This window comes from Trachypithecus francoisi, unplaced genomic scaffold, assembly GCF_009764315.1.
Source record: "Trachypithecus francoisi isolate TF-2019V2 unplaced genomic scaffold, Tfra_2.0 Contig00090, whole genome shotgun sequence".
Classification (NCBI taxonomy): domain Eukaryota; kingdom Metazoa; phylum Chordata; class Mammalia; order Primates; family Cercopithecidae; genus Trachypithecus; species Trachypithecus francoisi.
The window spans coordinates 645,778-667,500 of NW_022680471.1; the positions used below are offsets into that span (position 1 = coordinate 645,778).

The window sequence follows — 21,723 nt, forward strand, 5'->3', positions numbered from 1 at the left end:
GACCACCTTCCAGAAATCTCCACAAGGCTTTCCAAAACAGGAAGACGAGGAAGGCTACCATCAGCAGGAATTGCAGGGCTTCCAGAATGAGGCTGTCAGGAGTGAAGGGAGCCAGGCTCCACACGCAGGGCGGGGGCCAGGGCTGCCAGGTCTTGTTTATCTGGGAACACTAGGCTGCCTGCCTGCACCTGGTCTGGGCACCCGAAGGCAGAGCTGCTCCTGCTTAGGGTCTGTGGCGACTGTCTCCCTCAGTGGGTGCTGCTGGGGGCTCCTCTGATTCCTGGTGGGAGGCTTCTGGCCTTGCCTCTTCACCCACAGTGTAGGGTGTGGAATGGAGATGCAGGGCCTCTGCCCTCCTGCCCCTCTCTCCGCTCCCCCAAGTAGCCTGGGTTGTACTTCCACTAATAAACACCAACATCCGTGCCCAGCTTTGGACCTAGACAGATTCCCCTGGGTTTGGCCATGGGGCGATTCTCTGAGTGACACATCATGATCAGCTTCGTGTGGTCCTGACCTGACGGTAATGTTAGCCCCCAGAGCCAGGGGCCGGGCTATGGCACCACCCACCCAGGCAATTTCCGTCAAGACGACCGACTGCCATGCCATCCCTGGGGCAGTCCCCCATGCCAGGCAAACATTCTCCTTTCATGCTTAAAATCACAGCACGGGTTCACCTGCTTCGTACTTGGACCTGTGATCTGTGTATGCTGCTTTTCAACAAGTTTCTAGTTGTCCCCTCCCGGGTCTGGCCCTCCCCTCCTTCCCTCCTTCCCAGAGGAAGAAAACACACCAGCTCTGCAGGCGACAACGCTCCCAGCTCTCCCATCTTCCCATCCCAAGAGCCCCTCGATGCTGCTCCCTGGGGCTGTCAGTCCCGTCCCACCGCAGCGGCTGCTGCAGAGGAAGATCGTCCTGGCCCGACCCCGTGTCTCTGCCTTCCTCATCTCCTGCAGCCTGTGTTTCTGTCACTCCTTCAGCGCGCCATCCCTGGATACACTTTGTGCTCCGTGGGCTCCACAGCCCCCCAACCCTCTCTTATGCCCTCGCTGACCCCAGACCATCTGGGCTGGCTTCTCTCTAGGACACACACCAGTTCTCATTCCAGAACTTTCCTTATGGTCATCTTTGGGTGGAGCCACCACTTTAGTTCTGATTTCCTGCATCTGGTTGAGTACCCGGGCTTGCTGGTGCACCCCAGGGACACCGCCTCGTCCAGGGCTCCCACATGTCTCAGACTGACAGCCAGACTGGGTAATATAACCGGCACTAGCCAATGAGCTGTGAGCACACATGAGCACAGGGCGAGCTAGGCTGGGTCATGTGACTGGCACTAGCCAATGAGCTGTGAGGACACGCAAGCACAGGCCCACCTAGGCTGGGTCATATGACCAGCACTAGCCAATGAGCTGTGAGGACATGCGAGCACAGGCCCACCTAAGTTGGGTCATATGACCAGCACTAGCCAATGAGCTGTGAGGACAAATGAGCCCAGGTCCAGCTAGGCTGGGTCATGTGACTGGCCCTGGCCAATGAGTTGTGAGCACAGAATCAGGTCAGCCCCTTCCTGCTGCTTCCCACTGTGTGTGCTCCAAGGGGTAGCCCAGACAGGACAGCCAAACCATGTCTGACTTGGTATGAGAACTAACCCAATGTGGCAGGAAGCCACGGACATGTGGGAGCTGTGCACGGCAGCGGCCAGCGGCCCTGTCCTGCGGGGGCACTGTGTACATCACTCGCCTTCGGAACACTGAGCCATCCTACCTCCTGATATCCAGGACTGCCAGTGGGAAATCCCAGGCTGCCGCGGCTCCTGTGTGCTTGGAAGGTAACTTTCCTTTGCTCTCGCCCTCCTTGATCTCAGCGCCCCTTCAGTCTGATGAGATCTGGGAGGTTTTCTTCAAGGCTTTCTCCGACAATTCCATCACTTTCTTCACCCTCTTCTTTTTTTTCTAGAACTTTGGTTAGCCAGATACAGACTCTCCGGGGTTGATTCTGTCTCTTTTCATTCTACATTCTAGAAGATTCTCTTTACTTTATATTTCAGTCATGTTAATGAATGTCTTCTTTTAATGCCAGCAATTGCGTTTTTAATGTCCAAGCTCTCTGTCTCATTAGTAGCATTTTTTATTTCGTAAGTGCAGTATCTTCTTGAATACTTCTGAAGACAATTGTAACTTTAAAAAATTCCTTTCTGTTTCTAGAGCTAGCTCAGTTTCTTTCAGCCTGTCTTTATTTTCTTTAGCCTGACTCCTGCAGTTTTCAGGATTTTTGTCAAACATCCAGGGACCCTTAGCTGGAGAGGACGGCATAGGTGACATGCGCAGCTGGCCAGGTACGCTCTGGGGCACCTAAGCCCCTTGGTGAAGTATCATTAAGAAGACGCTGTGAATTGGACTTGGTGTTATCACAGGAGCTTTAGGATTATGGTGTTGGTAGATCTAGGATGATAATCTCCAAAATGCACTCCCCAACCCACTGCAGGGATCCTTTCTCATGTCACCTCACTTTGTGATTTAGAATGCAGGGCCCCCAGGACAGCAGCCTCTCCGTGGCTCAACAGCTGTTAGGAGACCTTGCCTAGTTGATGAGAAAGTCACTTGTGGTGCCTTTCCATCCGGGGTGCGCGACTCTGCTCTCAAGACCCCCGGAGGCCCGCTCCCCCTTCCCCAGCTCATCCGTTAGATGCTTGGAAGTGACTGCCTATGCCTTCTTTCAGGATAAAGCCTCAAGTCCTGCAATTGTTCCTTGTGTGATAACGTTTCAAATCCCTTCGTGGTTCTGGCAAAGCTCCTTGAACATGCTGCAATGTGCTGGGGCTCTGCATGTGTGAGCCTGGAGCCAGCAGGGCGCACATTCATGTTAGGGCACCAGTGTGATCCCAATGACACGTGACTGGTGTGGAGCCCCGGGTGTTTCCACGGGAACTGCTGTCCGCCAGATCACCTGTGCTCTGCAGCTGCACCCAGGTACACAAGCCACCCTTTCTTTGCTGCTCGATGTCACCATTTGCCTTTTTTTTTCTTTTTTTTGAGATGGAGTCTCACTCTGTTGCCCAGGCTGGAGTGCAGTGGCGTGATCGCGGCTCACTGCAAGCTCCACCTCCCAGGTTCACGCCATTCTCCTGCCTCAGCCTCGCGAGTAGCTGGGACTACAGTCACTCGCCACCACGCCCAGCTAATTTTTTTGTATTTTTAGTAGAGACAGGGTTTCACCGTGTTAGCCAGGATGGTCTTGATCACCTGACCTCGTGATCTGCCCTCCTTGGGCTCCCAAAGTGTTGGGATTACAGGCGTGAGCCACTGTGCCCAGCCCACCATTTGCCTTTTTAGCCACTGTACCCACGTGTCGAGGCCTCCTTGGGAATCCCAATTTCCAGCCCATATCATGGTCTTGGCCCCAGCTTGCAGCTGCTTTCACATCTCAAACCTCACCAGCCTAGTCTGACTCCAGGTCAATGACTACTGGTCAGAGGGGCCGTCCCTGCTGAGCCCTGTGGCCACGCTAACCCATGACTGAAGGCTCCTGAACCCTTCTTCAGGTCAGCTGTCTGCACACCAGCACGTGGCCACCAGCCCAGGACACCCTTGTAGTTTTGCAGAGTCTTAGCAGCATGCATGTTGTGGTGAGAGGACTGCGCAGGGACCAGTAAGACAAGGAACTTGTGCTCAGCTCTGTCCTGTGCCACATCAAACCAAGTGACAGGCCGCATTGCTTGGCTTGATCCCAGTTCTGCCACGGGCAAAGCCCTCCACTGCTCTAAGTCTCTGTGTCCTTGTGGGTAACGGAGACCAGTGAGTGGCAGCAAGCCCCTCTCAAGGTGCTGTGAGGGTGACGTGGGAGGATGTGGGCAGAGCTCTTGGCACAGGCGCTCTACAGAGTCGAGGTTCAGCCAGTGTGAGCTGCTGCCACCACCTACCTCCTGAGGCTGTTACCAAGGCCAGTGGCTGGAAGGAATCTGGCTCACCCCCAACCTAGTGCACTGAGCCTCACTCTGCCCCGGTGCCAGAAGGCTCATCTTGCCTCTTCCCGGATCCCAGGCACGCTCACCTGTTCCATCCACAGCACTAGCGAGCTCGAGGTATGTTCCTTCTGGCACTGCTGGCTCCTCACCTGGGTACCTGCAGCTCATCTGGGCGGCCACAGCAGCCTCCCAATGGCTCACTCCCTCCCAGCCACCGACCAGTCATTACCATGCAGCCCTGTCAACCCCACGAGGGCAGGCTTCACGTTTCACTTGCAGCCTGTGGCTCTGGATGGTGACCCTGCTGCCTACTCCCAGCCCTGCTGCCCTGCAGGTACTTTCCCACTTTCCCAGCCCTCACTTCCACCTGGTGAGGCCTGGAAAAGTCGGGGGTGTGCTCGCTGATGGCTGCTCTCCTCGTGCCTTGAACATCCATGTAAAACTGCCCTTCCCCACTGGATCATGCGCGCCCGAAGGGTGGGGCGGTGACCACCTGGATGACGCTGTGCCGCAGCCTGCCCGTGGGCTGAGCACGCGGGAGCCCCAGTGCAATTCTCTGTGTGCATTAACACGTGTGGGTGGGTGGTCCCTGTGAGCCGCGGCTCCTGGTCCGGCCTCTGCGGGCTTCTCAAGGTGGTCACACTCCCGGTTTCCTAAGCTGCTCTCACTCCTGCCGGGTGGAGGGGCTCCAGGAACCTGTGATTGCTGAACTCCATTTTCCTCCCTTCTGTTTGGAAGCTCATTCCCATGTGCTCCCTGCAGGCTTGCCCTAATGAGATGGATGTATGGAATGTTATGTATGGAATGTATGGAATGTTCCAGAATGCCTTCAATCATTTCAGCCGTAAAGCCCCACCCACCACATGCACAGCCTCTTGGCTAATGCAGGGGTAGCTTGGCAAGGCCTGACTGCTGTCACTGTGTTTCCAGACTCCCTGATGGGGGCGAGGGGTCTGGGCATCAGCATCCGCTATGGCTCTGCCCCTGTACCAGCCTCACTGGGACGTGGCATGGGGGCAGTTCGTGTGGCAAGAGTGGCCTGGGTTAGTCTCACTGCCTCGGGTGCAGAAGGCCCTGAGAACATTTTTGCAGTAGAATGAGTCGCCAGGTCAGGGGGCACAGAAGATTCAGGAAGGACACGAGGGAGGTGATGTCTTATGAGAGGCACGCTTCTAGCAAACAGTGGGAGTGCTGTCACCGGCACTGCAAAGCCATCGAGCTGTCCCCTCTGGGGAACCGCAGCTCACATAGAGGCTGAGCCCGAGGTGGGAGATGCGCCCCCGCCTGTCCCGTACCCCGCACCTCTGCTCCGGTCACAGTCCTCGGCACACTTGCTGGGAGGAGGCAGCACACTGTCCCCGCCCCTGGAGGTGGAACCAGCCAAGGGATACTTGAGGCTTGGAGGGAAACGCCACGTGCTGCCGCGACCCGGCCCCCACATTGGCCTGGCTCAGAGCCAAGCTGCCCAGCTGCCCCCGGGCCAGGGCCTTGACACCCATACAGACTCGGATTAGACTGCAGGAGCTTCCGAGGGGACAAAGGGCCTGTTCTGAGCCTGGGGGCTGCTTTATGGAGAACACCACACCAGGGTGGGGCAGAGCCACGGTGCACCTCCTGCCTCATTTCTGGGTGCCTGGACTGTCCCTGGGCACACAGAGGCTGCCAGGCAAGAAGGGCTGAGACGCTGGGCAAAGAGCCTGTGCCGTCCAGAGAGGCAGGCCCTGCCTGGGTTTTGGGGTCACGGGTGCAGAACAGCACTAGGTTTGGCTCTCGGTGGACCCCCAGCCCACATCACCTGTCCAGCAGGTGCACATGGCAGACGCAGTGGCCAGCGATGGAGAGGCGGGGCTCATGCCGGAGGCCTTACCGGGAAGGACTGGAAGAGCTGGAAGGAGCCCAGGAGCCGGATGTAGAGGTGCGAGTGCACCTTTGTGGAGGTGCCGTTGAAGGTGTTGGCCACCACCAGGAACGAGTAGGGCCCCACACTGAAGAACTCCCAGTCGTAGGCGCCAGAGGTGGCAATGGTCTGGTTGGCCTCAAAGAGCCGGGTTGCCGGGTTCCACTTGTAGATGACGCTGTCGATGTTGTGGTTGTCGCCTGGAACCAAAGGACTGTGCTGGGGACAGGGAGGCAGATTCCACAGCCCCATGGCAGCCCTGACGGAGCCAGAGCCCAATCCAAGTCCCTGCCCTGAGGACTGCAGACCCACGAGGGCAAGGCCAGCTGTTGGGGACATCCCTTCTTACCTTGAGCCTCTCACCTTCGGCCCCTTTCTGACTCCACCTCTGGGCCTTCACAGGTGCCATTCCCATGTGGAAATGCTTGGTGGCCCCCATCACCCTCGGGACAGGTGTACATCCCCAGGACTTTCCCGTGTCCTGGAGGTGGGGCCCACCGTGTCCTGGCCCAACCGCCCATGGCTCCCCAGCGTCCCCACAGGCCAGGCCTTCCCACGTACTGCCACCTCTGCCTGGAGGCTCCTCCCTCTCCACTGTGGAGCTCCCCCATTGGGTGGGTTGTGGGCTCAGGGGAGTGCAGAGCTGTGGAGCCTGGGCAGGGTTGGGTCTGGGGGTCCTGCAGGTGGGGAGATGTCCTCAGACCCGGGCCGGCTCCTGGAGCTACAGGATGGCAGGTACTTGTGGTGGCCACTCAGGGCAGTGTCCTGGCCTGGAAAGCAGGTGTCCTGGTGCCTCTCAGGCCGGTGCTCCTCACTGTCTCTGCTGGCACAAGGGGGGACTGCTGCCTGTCCTCAGGAAACAAGGCCATGGAGGCCATCCAGATCCCATGTCCTTGGCAGCTGTCCTCCATTGCACACCTGGCCAGGCCAGCCACCAGGCCAGCATCGCTGCCATGGGCCTGGGCCCACTGCCTAACATCTGCACTCCCTGTGCTGGTCAGACCTTTCCTGCAGGGAGGCTGCTTAGTCAGTCAGTCAGTCATTGAGGTAGTCAGTCAGTCAGTTGTCAGTCGGTTATTACAATTGGTCAGTCAGATAGTCATCAGTTAGTCACTGAGATAGGTAGTCAAGTAGTCAGGTAGTTGGTCAGTCAGTCGGGTAGTGAGTCAGTCAGCCAGCCAGCCAGCCAGCCAGTTAGTCAGTGAGGTAGTCAGTCAGCCAGTCGGTTAATTTGTCAGTCAGTCAGGTAGTTGGTCAGTCAGTCAGGTAGTCAGTCAGTCAGTCAGTCACTTAGCCAGCAAATTAGTCAGTGAGGTATTCAGCCAGTCAGTCAGTTAGTCAGTCAGGTAGTTAGTCAGTGAAGTAGTCAGTGAGGTGGTCGGTCAGTTGTATCAGTCAGTCAGTCAGTCAGGTAGTTGGTCAGTCAGGTAGTTAATAAGTCAGGTAGTCAGGTAGTCAGTCAGGTAGTTAGTAAGGTAATCAGTCAGCCAGGCAGTTAGTTCGGTAGTCAGTCAGGTAGGCAGTCAGTCATCAGTCAGTCAGTCAGTGAGGTAGTCAGTTAAGTCAGTGAGATAGTAAGTCAGTCAGTTAGGTAGTCAGTCATCAGGTAGTTAATCAGTCAGGTAGTCAGTCATCAGTCAGTCAGTGAGTGAGGTAGTCAGTTGTCAGATAGTCATCAGTCAGTCAGTCATCAGTTAGTCAGTCAGTGAGTGAGGTAGTCAGTTGTCAGGTAGTCATCAGTCAGCCAGTCAGATAGTCAGGTAGTTAGTCAGTCAGTCAGATAGTCAGGTAGTCAGTCAGTCAGTCAGCCAGTCAGTGAGGTAGGTAGTTAGTCAGTGAGGTAGTCAGTTAGTCAGTTTGTTAGTCAAGTAATTAGGTAGTCAGCCAGTCAATTCAGTGGTTAGTCAGGCAGTCGGTCAGTCATCAGTCAGGTTGTTAATCAGGTAGTTGGTCAGTCAGTCCGTCAGTCAGTCAGTCAGTGAGGTAGTCAGTCAGTTCAGTAGTTAGGTAGTCAGCCAGTCATCAGTCAGGTAGTTAATCAGTCAGGTAGTTAATTATCAGTCAGGTAGTCAGTCAATTGTCAGGTAGTCAGTCATCAGTCAGTCAGGTAGTTAGGCAGTCAGTCAATAAGTAAGGTAGTCAGGTAGTCAGTCAGGTAGTTGGTCAGTCAATTAGGTAGTTAGTAAGTGAGGTAGTCAGTCAGTCAGCTAGTCAAGTAGTTAGGTAGTCCGTCAGCCAGACAGGTAGTTAGGCAAGTAGTCACTGTCAGTCAGTCAGTCAGTCAGTGAGGTAGTCCATCAGCCAGCCAGCCAGCCAGCCAGCCAGTCAGGTCGTCAACTGATCATTCAGTCAGTCAGACAGGTAGTCAGTCAGATAGTAAGTCAGTTAATGAATCAGCCAGTCAGGTAGTTAGGTAATCAGTTAGTCGGAGAGTCAAGTAATTAGTCAGGTCATCAGTCAGTCAGTCAGTGAGGTAGTCACTCAGTGAGTCAGTTAGCCAATCAGGTAGTTAGGTAATCTGTCAGTCAGACAGGTAGTTAGTCAGGTAGTCAGGTAGTTAGGCAGTCAATCAGTCAGACAAGTAGTCAGAAAGGTAATTAGTGATGTAGTCAGGTCGTCAGTCAGTCAGTCAGGTAGTTAGCCACTTAGTCATGTAATTAGTCAGTCATGTAGTCAGTCATCAGTTAGGTAGTTAGTCATCAGTTAGTCAGGTAATTAGCTAGTCAGTCAGGTAGTTAGGTAATCAGTCAGTGAGACAGTCAGTCAGTCAGTAAGGTAGTCAGGTAATTAGTAGTCAGAGAGTCAGGTAGTCATTCAGATAGTCAATCAGACAGGTAGTTAGTCAATCAGTCAGTGAGGTAGTCAGCCATAGTTAGTCAGTCAGCCAGTCAGGTAGTTAGATAATCAGTCAGTCAGTCAGTCATTCAGGTAGTCAGTCAGTCAGTCAGTCAGTCAGTCACTCTTTGAGGCAGTCAGTCAGTCAGTCAGTGAGACAGTCAGTCATTCAGTTAGCCAGTCAGATAGTTAGTCATTCAGGTGGTCAGTCAGTTAGCCAGTCAGGTAGTTAGTCAGATAATCAGTCAGTCAGGCAGTTAGCCCATCAGCTAGTTAGTCATTCAGGTTGTCAGTCAGCCAATCAGGTATCAGATGGTCAGTCAGTCAGAGAGTCAGGTAGTCAGTAAGGTAGTCAGTCAGTCAGTCTGTGATGTAGTCAGTCATTCAGGTAGTCAGTCAGTCAGTCAGGTAATTAGTCATGTAGTTAGTCAAGTAGTCAAGCAGTCAGGTCAATCAGTCATCAGTTAGGTAATTAGGTAGTCAGTCAGTGAGTCAGGTAGTCAGTCAGCTAGTCAGTCAGGTAGTCAGTCAGTCAATCAGTTAGTTGTTTTCAGATAAAGAGGGAGGATGGCAGGCATTCTGTGTTGGGAGTCAGTCTGGCAGTCCATGTTTCTGGGGTGGCTCTGTTGTGGGCAGGTGCCCCAGGGACAACCAGTAGATATCCATCCCCCAGACAGTGAGGAATGGTCCAGAATGCATGTTCACCCTGTGCTGTGTGCGGCTTATTGATTTTTAATAAGATACACATTCACCCTGCATGCAAATCTTGCTCTGCCCCTGGAATGGTTGCCTCTGGGTGTAAAGGCCACACCTGCCCTACCTTCCCGGTGGTTGGCCACCGCCAGGAAGTGCTCCCCATCCACCTCGAAGGCCTCCCAGTCTCGGGCGCTGTGTGTGGCAATGCTCTGATATGGGGTAAACTTCAGCTTTCTGTGGCTCCATTTGTAAATGACAGAGAACTCCTGACCCTTTTCATCTGGTTCAAAATTAGCCACTGCCAGGAAGATCTGAAAGAGAGTAAACCAGGACCACGTGGTTCTGCTTGGGTCGGTGCCAGGGGCCTGGTGCTGAAGGCTTCTGAACATCAGCATCTCTCTCCAGATCCATGGCTGCTACGTGGTGCAGGGACAGAGGACCGAGGCCCCCGCGTTACAGGTCATCATGGTGGGATGGGCGCAGAGCTGGTCATTACATTCATCAAGACCCTTGAAAATGTCCATATTCTTTACCCAATATTTCCACTTCTATTGCTATCTGAAGGCAAAAAACACAAAAGCCAAAATTCCCAAATTCAGGAAAAGCTTCATGCACAAAAATGTTCTTCATAACCCAGATGACCAGAAAAACTCGTCACAACCTGCTCTCCCGTGTTACAGGTGTGATCGCCACGCAAAGCTGTGTCAGGGCAATGTGTGTAAAACATGAGCATGGCACAGTGTGCCCAGGGCTCATAGTGCAGCTGCGTGAACATACAGAAAGAAGGGCAAGGTGCATGGTTCGTGGACAATGTGCCTGGAGGCAGGGACGCCACATGAACCTACATACTCGCTTAGACGATGGAACGAAATATTTTCCCCTTTGCTTTTCGGAATTTTCCAATTTTTCTTTGATGCAAAATTTTTTTTTTTATAATAAAAAATTAAAACCTTATGATGTCATCAATCAAAAAAAATAGTTATTCACTTGCCATACTGGATGCAAATGCAGCCTGCATGAGGGTGACTATAAGCCACAAGAGAGCAGTTTCTGTCTGCTGTGCTCACTGCTTTAGCCCTGTGTCCAGACAGGGCCTGGTGGGTGTGCTTGGCACATTGTAGTCCAGTGAATGACTATTTGGGGGCAGTCAGGAGGTGCTATCTCCAGGACATGGCTGCGTGGAGTCCAGGGAGTGGACAGAGCTAGGAAGAGGAAACCCCGTCCTTCCCATCGTGATGTCAATCATCTCCCAGACACACCACCTCGACCCTCTGCCCAGAGCAGCCCTGACAGGAAGGTGGCTGCCAGCCTGCAAAGTCCCACCCGTGGCTCCCCTGAGCCTGGCCTCAGCCTTGCGTGTGGACATCGCGTGTCCTCAACATTTGAGGAAAGGAAGGATCAGGAATGTCCATCCTCTAATGTCTTTCTGAAATGATTTGTGGGTTTTTGACCAGCTCATGTAAACACTCTCAACAGGTTTTAAATGTAGTGATGAGGGGTCTATGTAGAACTGGATGGCATCTGGGAAATGGTCTAGTCTTCCATTTTGTGGGAGCTGAGCAGACTGCCTCAAAGTCACATCCTGGATTTAGGGTGGTGGGCTAATGTGTGTGACTCTGTGAGCCTTTTACCACCTGAACAAGGTGTTGACACCATGAGAAACTCCTTTACCTGCAGAATCAGTGTAGGGGCCCCGCCCGTGGACTCGGGGCTTTCCAAGTGAAAGGGGATGGAGAAAGTCACCGAACACAGACTTACCTTTTTCCCGATGGTGAAATGTCTCCAGGCCTGTGCTTGGTGCGTGGGGATGTTCTGATAGGAGACGAACTTCCCTTCCGTCCACTTGTAGACTGCGGATGTGGCTTTGCGATTGGCTGTGGCCACAAAAAGCCCCACCTGGGGGATGCGGAACACCTCGATGCCCAGGGTCTCTGAGTTGGTGAACAAGTTCTGATGCTCCTCCACGTAGTCCAGTCTTTCTTTGGCTTGTGATAGAAACATTGTGACTCGGTTAAGATTTCCAAGAACAGAAATCCAGAGTAATCCTCGTGGGAGCACGATCCCCAAGCCCCAAGCCCCAAGCCACGACTCCTGTGCCTTGGCCTCGGGCATCAGTTTCCACATTTCACTCTCACAGGAAAGGCCTGTCAAAGGGAGGCCACTCACTGCTGCCAGAGGCTTGTGATCTGTGCAACCCCCAGTGATACCGATGGGATGAAGTTTACACATTGTGGCCTTGTTAAAAGGCTCACTGCTTCTATGGCAAGTTGTGCCCTTGATAATGTGAAAGAGAGCTAGCAGCTCACACATGTGCTAGGCGGAACCTGTGCCCGTTTCTCACGGGTAACCCATCTGGAGCATCTATCGCCACCTCCACTCACCTCCCCAGCAGCAGGAACAGACTGCTGAGAAGGCTCGCTGTGAAAATAACCTTTTAGGCTTTTCATCTTGGATTTCATCTCTGATCTAGCAGACAGGGAGGGTGTGGGCAGAGGCAGCGGCCGGGCCACCCTACCCGGGAGGCTGCAGGGAGGCAGGCATCGTCTTCCCATAGTTCGGGAAGGGGTACCAAGTGATGCCCAGCCCTGTCAGCTCGTGTGCCATGCCCTGGAGGTTCACATTTCCAAATGAGATGCACAGGCTCGAGGCTCCTGGTGGGACGGTTTCCTGTCCTGAGTGGCGCCTGCCCTGAGGAGGGCCCGTGGCTGAGAGTCCTGTGGCTCTAGGGAGGGCAGTGTCCTGGTTTGCTGGCCATCCTGGCCGCCGCTTGCTTTGGGGGTCAGTACTGATGCTGCCTGTCACTCTCAGAAGTGCCCCAGCCTGAAGGCCAAGCCTGAGGTCATTCAGAGGTGGCTGAGGTGCCCCCTTTCCTAGCCTCCACTCCCAGTCATGCTGTGCCAGAGTGGCCCTGCATGCCAACGCCCTGGGTGCAGGGCTGCCTCACCTGCTAACACGGAGACCCACTCATTGCCAACACACAGGTACAGCCCCTTCTGGCTAGCATCAAACCAGAACTGGGCGTCTTCCACCTCGGTGCATGGTGGCCGGGGTCCCAGCGTCACTCGAATGTTAGTTTCTGAGGGGAAGACCAGGAAGATGAGTATCTAGCAAGCCAGTGTCCCCCAAGAAAGACGACGCAGGAGGAGGTCCCACACCAGGCTGCCCTGCCTCAGCCTCTGTGAGCGGGCCTGGAAGGGTCCCTGCAGGCACCTTGGCACAAGCCTGCCACATCGCTGGCAGGGAAGTGAGAACCTGGCCTACTGGTGATGAAGGACATCATGATGCCCCGTATACGGTCAGCCCACCCTCTGTCCACTCTGAAAGGCGTGGTTTTCCATCCCATTGAGACAAAAGCCCTGCTCCTCTGAGAGTCCTCAGCAATTGCACATGGCGCGGCCTCCTCTCGGGAGGGAGTCCCTGTTGACACTGGTATGTCTTAACTACGGCTTGGCTTGGATCTGTGACAGTTTGATCTCCTCACTTCCAGTAGTCACACCCCACTGTGGGTCCTAATTCTGCCACCTCTTGACTCTACGTGGGACAACTGTGCACCTGCCAGCCGGTGCTGGCCAGTGGTGTGACAGTATACCATGTAGCCCGGATGTGTTGGAGGTGGGGGCTCCCCTACCTGGTAACCACTAACCCTGAGGCTTAGGGGCTCGGCTGTTCTCCACCTCACTGTCCCTCGAGTTGGCCGCTGAGCAGTGGGGATGTGGTGGGGAGGGGCATTTCAGATTCTCCATGGCCGGAGTGTGGTTTAAATAAATACAGTCACCCTTGTAACTTCACACAAGAGAAAGCCAAGTGGGGAGGCCCTCTGGGCCACGGGGATTGTGGAAGACATGAGTATAGGGCCAGAGTGGGCCTGACTGGGGCGTGCTGGTCTGGATAATCGTGGGACAGAGGCGGGGTGGGGAGAAATGGCCCAAATACTGTCCTTGGGGGGCAAAAGGGGATGAGGGATGTCAGATAGCTCTGGACAAAGACTTTCTAAAGTAAGTTAGGCCTGCTGTCTGCCTGGGGTCCCCAGGAAGGGGCTGGATGGTTGTCATGGGAGTGCTTGGAGGGGAGGGCAGGATGACACTGGCCTGTCTGATGGTACCGCCTACCTTCCTGGGGTGGGCCCCAAGCATCTCCCTGGCCAATGTGACCGCTGCCCCCCATGGCAGTGATGAGAGGGGCAAGCGCATGGGAAGTACTGAGAGCTGAGCCCTGAGTTCCTGCCTGGTGTGAGGCCAGGGCTCTTGCGTCTGCCTTTGGTGCAGGGGTCGGCGGCCCCCCTACTAACCGTAGGGATATTTTAGCACCTCGTTATCTTCTGGCTTCCCCGTGAGAGCCTGCAGGACCCGTGGGATGGACAGCACCGCCAGTGGGGCATTCCTGCTGGGACACAGCCTTGGGGTGGCGTCTGAGCCGGGCAGCAGGACCAGCTGCCTCACCAGGCCCTGCAGAGAGAGGGACAGCTCCTTCAGGCCCACGCTGCTGGGGAGGGACCCGCTGAGGAGGGGACCACTGGGCTTGGCCCATCCAGATCCTGGAGGAGGGTGGGGTGGATGGAATCTAACCTTTTGCAGAGGTAAGTGGGAAGAGTTTACATGATGGTTATTGAGAAGGCCGTGGGAGCAATGGTGAAGAATTGCCCTCCTTCCAAGGAACTGAACCACAGAAGGGTTTTTTTGTGTGAACTTAGAGTGACTGGCTACTCTGCTCATCCAACAGCCCATCCACCTATCTGTTCATCCATGCATTCATCCATCCATCCATCCACCCACCCATTCACCCACCACTCATCCATCCACCCATCCATTCGTCCATCCATTTGTCCATCCATCCTTCCAACCCATGCATCCATCACTCATTCATTCATCCCTCCATTCACCCATCCATCATCTTTCTCTCCATCTGTTCATCTCTCCATCCATCCATCCATTGTCCATCCCTCCATCTGCCCATCCACTCATCCATCTGTCCAAACATGCATCGATCAATATTCAGAGCATCTGCTATGTGCCACACATGGCTCTAGACACTGGACTCAGCAGGGAACAAAGACCTCTAGCCTCATGGAGTGAGATCCCCGCTCACACGTGGGTGGAGACACAGGCACTGAGCAGACACACAGCTGGCCTAAGAGCAGTCAGCACTACTGAGGAAAGACTGCTCCGGGGAAGGGACTGCAGGGCGGAGTGTGGGCATCGGCTCAGTGTGGTGGGGGCAGCCTGAAGAGGACCGTTGGGCAGGGACCCAAGACCATGAGGGAGGAGGGTGCCAGGAGGAAACAGCAGTGTGAAGGCGCTGTGGCAGAGACTCCACGCACGCTGTGCCTTCTTTTCCCAAGAGGAAACAGCAGTGTGAAGGCGCTGTGGTAGAGACTCCTCGCACGCCGTGCCTTCTTTCCCCAGTTAGCACATTCAAGGATCTGTTTAACTAGAGCAGTAGAACAACGGGCCTGGGGCAGTCCCATTCCGCAGCACGGGTGTTGGGAGGGCAGCCCCTCCATACTCACCGTGAACAGGCCTTTGGCTCTCCTCCGGCTGCCGACGAAGAATCGAGCTCCTCTCACTGACAGGGTGGCCGGGAAGGGCACATCGGCCATTCTGAAAATATCGGAGGACAACGTTAGGGCCACAGGAGAGCGGTCGCACCAGTTCACTCACAGAAGCAGCGGGAACGAGCCCCTCACTAAGCAGCATGCATCCGTGCTGTGGCTGCCACACAAAGGACGGCACACAGGGCCGATCGCCTGCACGGCTCTGGAGGCCAGTAGCCTGGATCAAGCTGGGGCAGGGTTTCTCCAAAGGCTCCAGAGGAGGACGCTTCCTCGACTCATCAGCTTTTGGTGGCTCCAGGTGCTCCCCGTGACCTGTGGCCATGTCACTCCGGTGTCCACCTCTCCCCTTATCTGTCTCCTGGTAAGGATCCCAGTCGCACTGAAGCAGGGCCCACCTCACTCCAGGATGACCTCAGCTTGACTTGATGACTGTAAAGACCCTGTTTCCAGGTAAGGTCACGTTCATGGGTGCTGGGTGGACATGAATTCTGGGGAGCCCTTCACCCCAGGGCCAGGACCTTCTGCAGAAGTGTGTGGTGACATGCTTAGTGGTTCTCCCCATCTCACGGTGAATGTGCCGTGGCTTCAGCCTGTACAGGGTCCTCTGGCCCACTCACCCTCCCTCCACTGAGCTCCTGTACCATCACCCAGCCTGGGGTGCTGGGACACATGGCTTCAGGGCAGGAGGGAGGCTGCTGACCCGCGAGGGTGTCAGGAGCAGGCGGTCTTGATGAGTGAGTAGAGGCTGAACACCGGAGATGGAGCAAGGTGGGTACCCTCTGGGGAACGGCATGGCTAGAGCTCCTGGTCGGAAAAGTAGGGGTGCCTTCGGGCTTGCCTCCCCGCCATGCTGCCACTGTCTCTTGTAAAACGTCTGCTCCTTCCAGTCTTTGCCATCTGGCTGCAGCTGGCCATGGTGAGCTCAGATCCTGCCCTGCTGTCCCAGAAGGCCCCGTCCTCTGCACACAGCTTGGCCTCTGCTAGGGTCCAGGCTTCTGGCCCCCCGAGCCCTGGCCTGTACCTTCCATGGCAGCCTGCCAAGGACTTAAGTTCTTCCCGTGGCCATAGTTGGCTCCAGGCCTGTGACTCCTCATGTCCCACCATCTCCCCCAGGAAGTCCACTTTTAATATTCGGGGAATATTCTTAATCATTATGCTTTCGACCCTAATTTCTTCCTTTCTCCTGAGGAGGCAGGTGAACGTTTGTGCAGGCCTCAGGTGCTGCCACCACATCATTCCTAGCTGCTGTGGCAAAGCCAGAAGTCAGGCGGCGTTCATGCCCAGCCAGAAGGACTTTCTTTAGGGGTGGGAAGCCGCTGCCAGGTCAGGTTGTCTTCAGCCCGCACAGCACCTCCCTGGGAGACTCTCAACTCTCGGGACCTGAGAACTCGTTACCCTCCTAAGGGCCCGAATGAGTTTGGGGGAGGGTGGGAGAGAGGCTATGATAAAAGTGTGTTTAAACTAACTGCATAATAAAAATAATTGTGAGATAAGTTTCATAACAAAACAGAAGATCCTACCTTTGAAAGTAATATTTGAAATAATAATTTAATGTTTAATAGATTTAATATAAACTGGATCATTTGCAATTAAAAAGACAGAAGCACAGCGCTACTCCACAGTGGTAGATCCTGACCTGGGTAACCAACTGGCTGAGCTATGGGGACTGAGGGCTCCTGTCCAGGGGACCTGCTGTCAGGCCACAGAAACCAGGTGACGTCAAAAACGAGAAGCAAACTCGGCTTCCAAAAGCCCCCATTGTGTCCAGGGCTACAAAGGATAATCTTGTACTCATTTGGAGTTTTTGTCAATATTTGCTGCCTCATCCTCGAGGAACCTGCCATGTGGAGTCACGAAGCCAGGCCTGGGCCTCCAGCCTGGAGGTTGGGAAAGGAGTTACTCTGACTTCCTGCTGCTGCCTGATGTGATGTTAACGCCCTCCCCACGTGCTGGTCCCCTGCCAAGTCCGCTGAGCTACTTTTCTGGAAAAGGAGTGTGCTTGGTGTGATCGCCCTTACCTGGTTCTAAGCCACTGACTCTGATGTGCAGCGGGTTTTGTGTTCAAGGTATGGAGAAACATTAAAATCTGGGTTTTGACAACAGTGTGCTTCATAAACACTCCCTGGATTCCCCTTCCAGCCCGAATCCAGGGCATCACTCACCACCTGCTCTTGCCAATGTCCACTCTGCCCACAGATGGTGAGCCTGCCTCGCCCCATGCAGCCCTTCAGAGGCTCACGCGGATCCTGACCTGACCTCCCCTGGTCAGCCCCTGCCTCATGAAAGGCTCCTGCCCCCTGGGCGGCTCCTGCCCCGTGGATGGCTCCTGCCCCTCCACCCCATGACTCCTGGACCTAGTTGGCTCCTGCCCCAGGACAGCTCCTGCAGGTGTTGCCCGGCGACCATGGCTGAAGGACGCCTGGCCTGGCAGGACTCTGCGGGCCACAGGTGCACCCTCCCCGGGTGGGTACCTACATGTCCACTGGGAGGCCGCAGTCCGTGGTGAGGGAGAAGACGCCTGCAGACACAGCCAGGACCAGCGTGTGCCAGCGACTGTCCACCAGGGCCGGGCTGCGGAAGGACACTCGGGTCTGCCAGGCGCCGGCCGTGTCCTTGCGAAGGAACAGGAAGTGTAGCTGGGCAGGCGAGAACCGCAGGCCGAGCAGCAGGAGGTCGCTCTCCTCCGCCACCACCGTCAGCAGGTACTCGTTCCTCTGCAGGGAGAGGGCCAGGCTCAGGATGGGATGGGGGTAGGGGTTGGGCACGGGGGCAGGGCAGATAGGAAGGGCAGAGGTGATGAGCACAGGTGGTGAGAGGAACAGGGGCTGACTGGAGGGGCGGGGCGAGGTGAGGGGGTGTGGTGGATGGGAAGGGCAGGGCAGATAGGGGCCTTCTAATTAGCCCTCTAATAGGGACGGATGGGGTTGATGGAGGGCTAGGGCTGGTGCTAGGGGTGCGGCTGGTGTGAGGAGTGGGGCTGGTGTGAAGGGGTGGGGCTGGTGCAAGGGGTGGGGCTAGTGTGAGGAGTAGGGCTAGTGTGAGGGGTGGGGCTAGTGTGAGGGGTGGGGCTGGTGTGAAGGGGTGGGGCTGGTATGAAGGGGTGGGGCTACTGTGAGGGGGCAGGGCTAGTGTGAGGGGTGGGGCTAGTGTGCGGGGTGGGGCTGGTATGAAGGGGTGGGGCTACTGTGAGGGGTGGGGCTGGTGTGAAGGGGTGGGGCTGGTATGAAGGGGTGGGGCTGGCATGAAGGGGTGGGGCTACTGTGAGGGGTGGGGCTGGTATGAAGGGGTGGGGCTGGTGTGAAGGGGTGGGTGTGTGAGGGGGCAGGGCTGGTGTGAGGGGTGTGGTAGGTGTGAGGGGATGAGGTGGGTGTATGAGGGGTGGGGCTGGTATGTGAGATGATGGGGATAGTGTATGAGGGGGTGGAGCTGGTATGTGAGGGACAGGGCTGGTGTATGAGGAGTTGAGCTGGTGTGTGAGGGGGCAGGGCTGGTGTGAGGGGGCAGGGCTAGTGTGAGGGGGTGGGGTGGGTGTGGAAGGGTGTGTGTGTGAGGGACAGGGCTGTTGTGAGGGGGTGGGGTCGGTGTTAGGGGGTTGGGTGTGTGAGGGCATGGCGGGTGTGTGAGAGGGTGGGGATGGTGTGACGGGGTGGGGCTGGTGTGTGAGGGGTTCAGGGCTGGTGTGTGAGGGTGGTGTGGATGATATGTGAGAGGGTGGGGCTGGTGTGTGAGCCGTGAGGCTGGTATGTGAGAGGGTGGAGCTGGTGTGTGAGGGGTGGAGCTGGTGTGAGGGGGTGGGGCTGGTGTGAGGGGGTGGAGCTGGTGTGAGGAGGTGGAGCTGGTGTGAGGGGTGGGGCTGGTGTGAGGGGGTGGAGCTGGTGTGTGAGGGGTGGGGTTGGTATGTGACAGGGCTGATGTGTGAGAGGTGGGGCTGCTGGGCCAGGGGCAAGGCTGGCGCCAGGGAGTAGGGACTGGCTTAGTCAGGAGCACGGGTCCATGGTAAAACCAAAGGCACCCCCACACACTAGGATGGCTAATGCCCAAAGAACAGAATGTGTTATGCTGGCGACAATGTGGAGAAACTGGAACTCTTGTGCGCTGTTGGTGGGAAACTAAAATTGTACAGCCACTGTGGAAAACAGTGGCTCAAAAAGTTACAAACAGAATAACCAAATGATTCAGCAATTTCACTACTGGGTCCATTCTCAAAGGAATTGAAAGAGATACTTGTACACCCATGTTCATAGTAGCTTTACTCACAATTGCCAAAAGGTAGAAGCAACACAAGTGTCCATGAACAGATGCCTGGGTAAACACAGTGTGGTCCATCCACACAGCGGAATGTCAGTCAGCCATAAAGAGGGAAGAAAATGCTGACACACACTATGACATGGATGAACCTTGGTGATGTTCCGCTTATATGAGGTCACTAGACTGGTCAGATTCACGCAGACAAAGGTAGAACGGTGGGTGCTGGGGCTGGGGGGTGACGGGGAGTGAGTGTTTAATGGGTGTGGAGTTTCAGTGTTGGGAGACGAAGAAGTTCTGGAGATGAACGGTAGTGATGGCTGCACAACAACATTAATGTCCTGAATGCCACTGACTGTACCCCTAAAAATAGTTTCGATGGTAAATTTTATGTTATGTGTATTTTACGACAATTAAAAAACAAGAACGAATACAAATGCAGTGTCCACCAAGACCCCAGAGCTTTTTGGCTTCCTTTCCAATTTGGGTTATGTGAAACGAAGTACTTGATTATACTTATTTGCAATTTAGATTCCATTAACTCCTAGCCTAACACAAGTAAAGAATTGAAAGTGATTAAGCCTGAAAGGTAAAGCAGGTGTGAAAAGTTAGAGAGTATACAGTCATGTGTGGCCAGACCATGTTTCAGCCGACCGTGCACAGCACAGGGAATGGTGGTCCTGTAAGATTATAACACTGACTTCTTACTGTACCTTGTCTGTGTTTAGAAACACAAATACACTATTTGTACACTGCGACTGCCTGCAGTATTCACACTGTAGCGTGCTGTAAGGTTTGCAGCTAAGAGCCATAGAACCTTGGTGTGTAGTGTGTGCACCATACAGCCTAGGTGTGTAGTGGGCTGCACCATCTAGGTTCATGTAAATACACTCGGTGATGTTCACACGATGACAAAATCGCCTAAAAAATGCATTCCTCAAAACGTAATCCCGTCATTAAGCAACACATGACTGCATATATATTTTTAGCAAGTCTTTGCCCTTGTAAAACTGGAAGCCATATTCTAGGCAGCCACTTTTCTAAAGAAACTAATCACCCTCTATGGTCTGCTTTTTTTTTTGGAGACAGAGTCTCGCTCTGTCACCCAGGCTGGAGTGTAGTGGCGCAATCTCAGCTCACTGCAAGCTCCGCCTCCCGGGTTCAAGCGATTCTCCTGCCTCATCCTCCTGAGTAGCTGGGATTACAGGTGTGCACCACCATGCCCGGCTAATTTTTGTACTCTTTAGTAGAGACAGGGTTTCACCATGTTGGTCAGGCTGGTCTCGAACTCCTGGCCTTGTGATCCGCCCACCTTGGCCTCCCAAAGTGCTGGGATTACAGGCGTGAGCCACTGTGCCCGGCCACAGTCTGTATATTTAATTTAACGTTCAATTCAGCAAAACCCACTTGTCCTAGTTTGGGTCCCATGCCCCTGGTTGTCCTGGGAGTGGAGAGGACAACCCAGCCCCTTTGATGTCTGTGGTGGGAGGCGGCCACCTGAACTCACCCCCCTCCCCATGAGAGGGAACACTTGCAGCTGGAGGCTTTCAGAGCATGGGTGTGATGTGTGGATGCCAGTAAGCGACAAAGGAAAGACAAAATCCTTCCAGTGATGGTGGGAGCATTAGGGAGCCCTGAGGTGGGGCAGGGAGCTGGCTGGGAAGGGAGAGCTGAGCCCACAGCCAGGAGAATTGTGGCAGGGAGTCTCCACCCCAGCCCTGCTCACACCCAGGGCATAAGGGGCTGAGCAGGACTGAGCCTTCCTGGGTGTGGCCGGAGTCCCACTGGGTAACCCGTCCAGAGGAGGCAGGCCACTGCCCTCACTCCTAAAAACAGTCATGGCTGGAGGAGACCAATGTCAGCTCACACCATGTGTCCCCCCAGGAGCACAACAGGAAAAGAGAATGGTGACCAAGGAGAGTTTATTTGAGAGCAAGAGGAGGTGCTGACAGGCTCAAGTTGAGGCCAAGTGACCCAGTGCAGAGAAGCTGGGAGGGAGGACAGGGGACCCAGCAGGCAGGTGGGTACCTGCTGGGAGGCAGGAGCTGGGGAGCAGCGAGGATGGGACTCCTGGGAGCAAGGAGGGGGAAGTCACCTCAGCACAGGGGAGACACGGGGACCCCATCCCAGGTGGGGGAAGCCACCTAACCCAGGTCAGGACCTGAACCTGGCTGGCCCTGAGGGACATGCCCATCAGCAGCTGGACTCCTGGCCTGAGAAGAGGCCTCAGCAGGCCGGGCGGGAGCACGTGGGGCGGCAGAGGAGGGACACGCAGGAGGCCGGGCAGCAGCAGCTGGTCTGGCAGGAGGAGGTGGGGTCACAGCAGGAGGGGACGGGCACGCACAAGGTGGAGCTGCACATGGGGCGGCAGAGGAGGGACACGGAGGAGGAGGGTCTGCAGCAGGAGGAGGTGCAGCAAGCCGGCTGGCAGGTAGACTGCTGGCAGCACAGAGAGGAAGCCCCAGAGGACACAGGCATGCAGCAGACGGGCTTGCAGCAGACAGGCACACAGCAGGCCTGCTGGCAGAAGGAAGAGGT

The 21,723-nt window shown here is 55.3% G+C and overlaps 2 protein-coding genes and 1 long non-coding RNA gene across 3 annotated transcripts in view; 1 reads left to right on the forward strand and 2 right to left on the reverse strand.

The window, feature by feature from the left end:
* TSPEAR (thrombospondin type laminin G domain and EAR repeats) overlaps positions 1-21,723 on the reverse strand; it is an 82,640-nt gene that overhangs the window by 17,019 nt on the left and 43,898 nt on the right. The window contains exons 2-8 of the mRNA XM_033231119.1: positions 17,416-17,654; positions 14,896-14,986; positions 13,678-13,834; positions 12,334-12,465; positions 11,148-11,374; positions 9,514-9,700; positions 5,829-6,058 (exon numbers count right to left, since the gene is read on the reverse strand). Coding sequence (XP_033087010.1) covers positions 5,829-6,058; positions 9,514-9,700; positions 11,148-11,374; positions 12,334-12,465; positions 13,678-13,834; positions 14,896-14,986; positions 17,416-17,654 — 1,263 coding nt within the window. The remainder of the gene's footprint in view (positions 1-5,828; positions 6,059-9,513; positions 9,701-11,147; positions 11,375-12,333; positions 12,466-13,677; positions 13,835-14,895; positions 14,987-17,415; positions 17,655-21,723) is intronic.
* Positions 14,318-21,723, forward strand: part of LOC117095979 — a 13,535-nt gene continuing 6,129 nt past the window's right edge. Inside the window, exons 1-2 of the long non-coding RNA XR_004442296.1 lie at positions 14,318-17,006; positions 17,137-17,642. This is a non-coding gene — a long non-coding RNA (uncharacterized LOC117095979). The remainder of the gene's footprint in view (positions 17,007-17,136; positions 17,643-21,723) is intronic.
* The window catches only part of LOC117095032 (keratin-associated protein 10-4-like), a 1,121-nt gene continuing 771 nt past the window's right edge, over positions 21,374-21,723 (reverse strand). The window contains exon 1 of the mRNA XM_033231622.1: positions 21,374-21,723. This exon is cut by the window's right edge and continues 771 nt beyond it. Coding sequence (XP_033087513.1) covers positions 21,412-21,723 — 312 coding nt within the window. The 3' untranslated portion in view covers positions 21,374-21,411.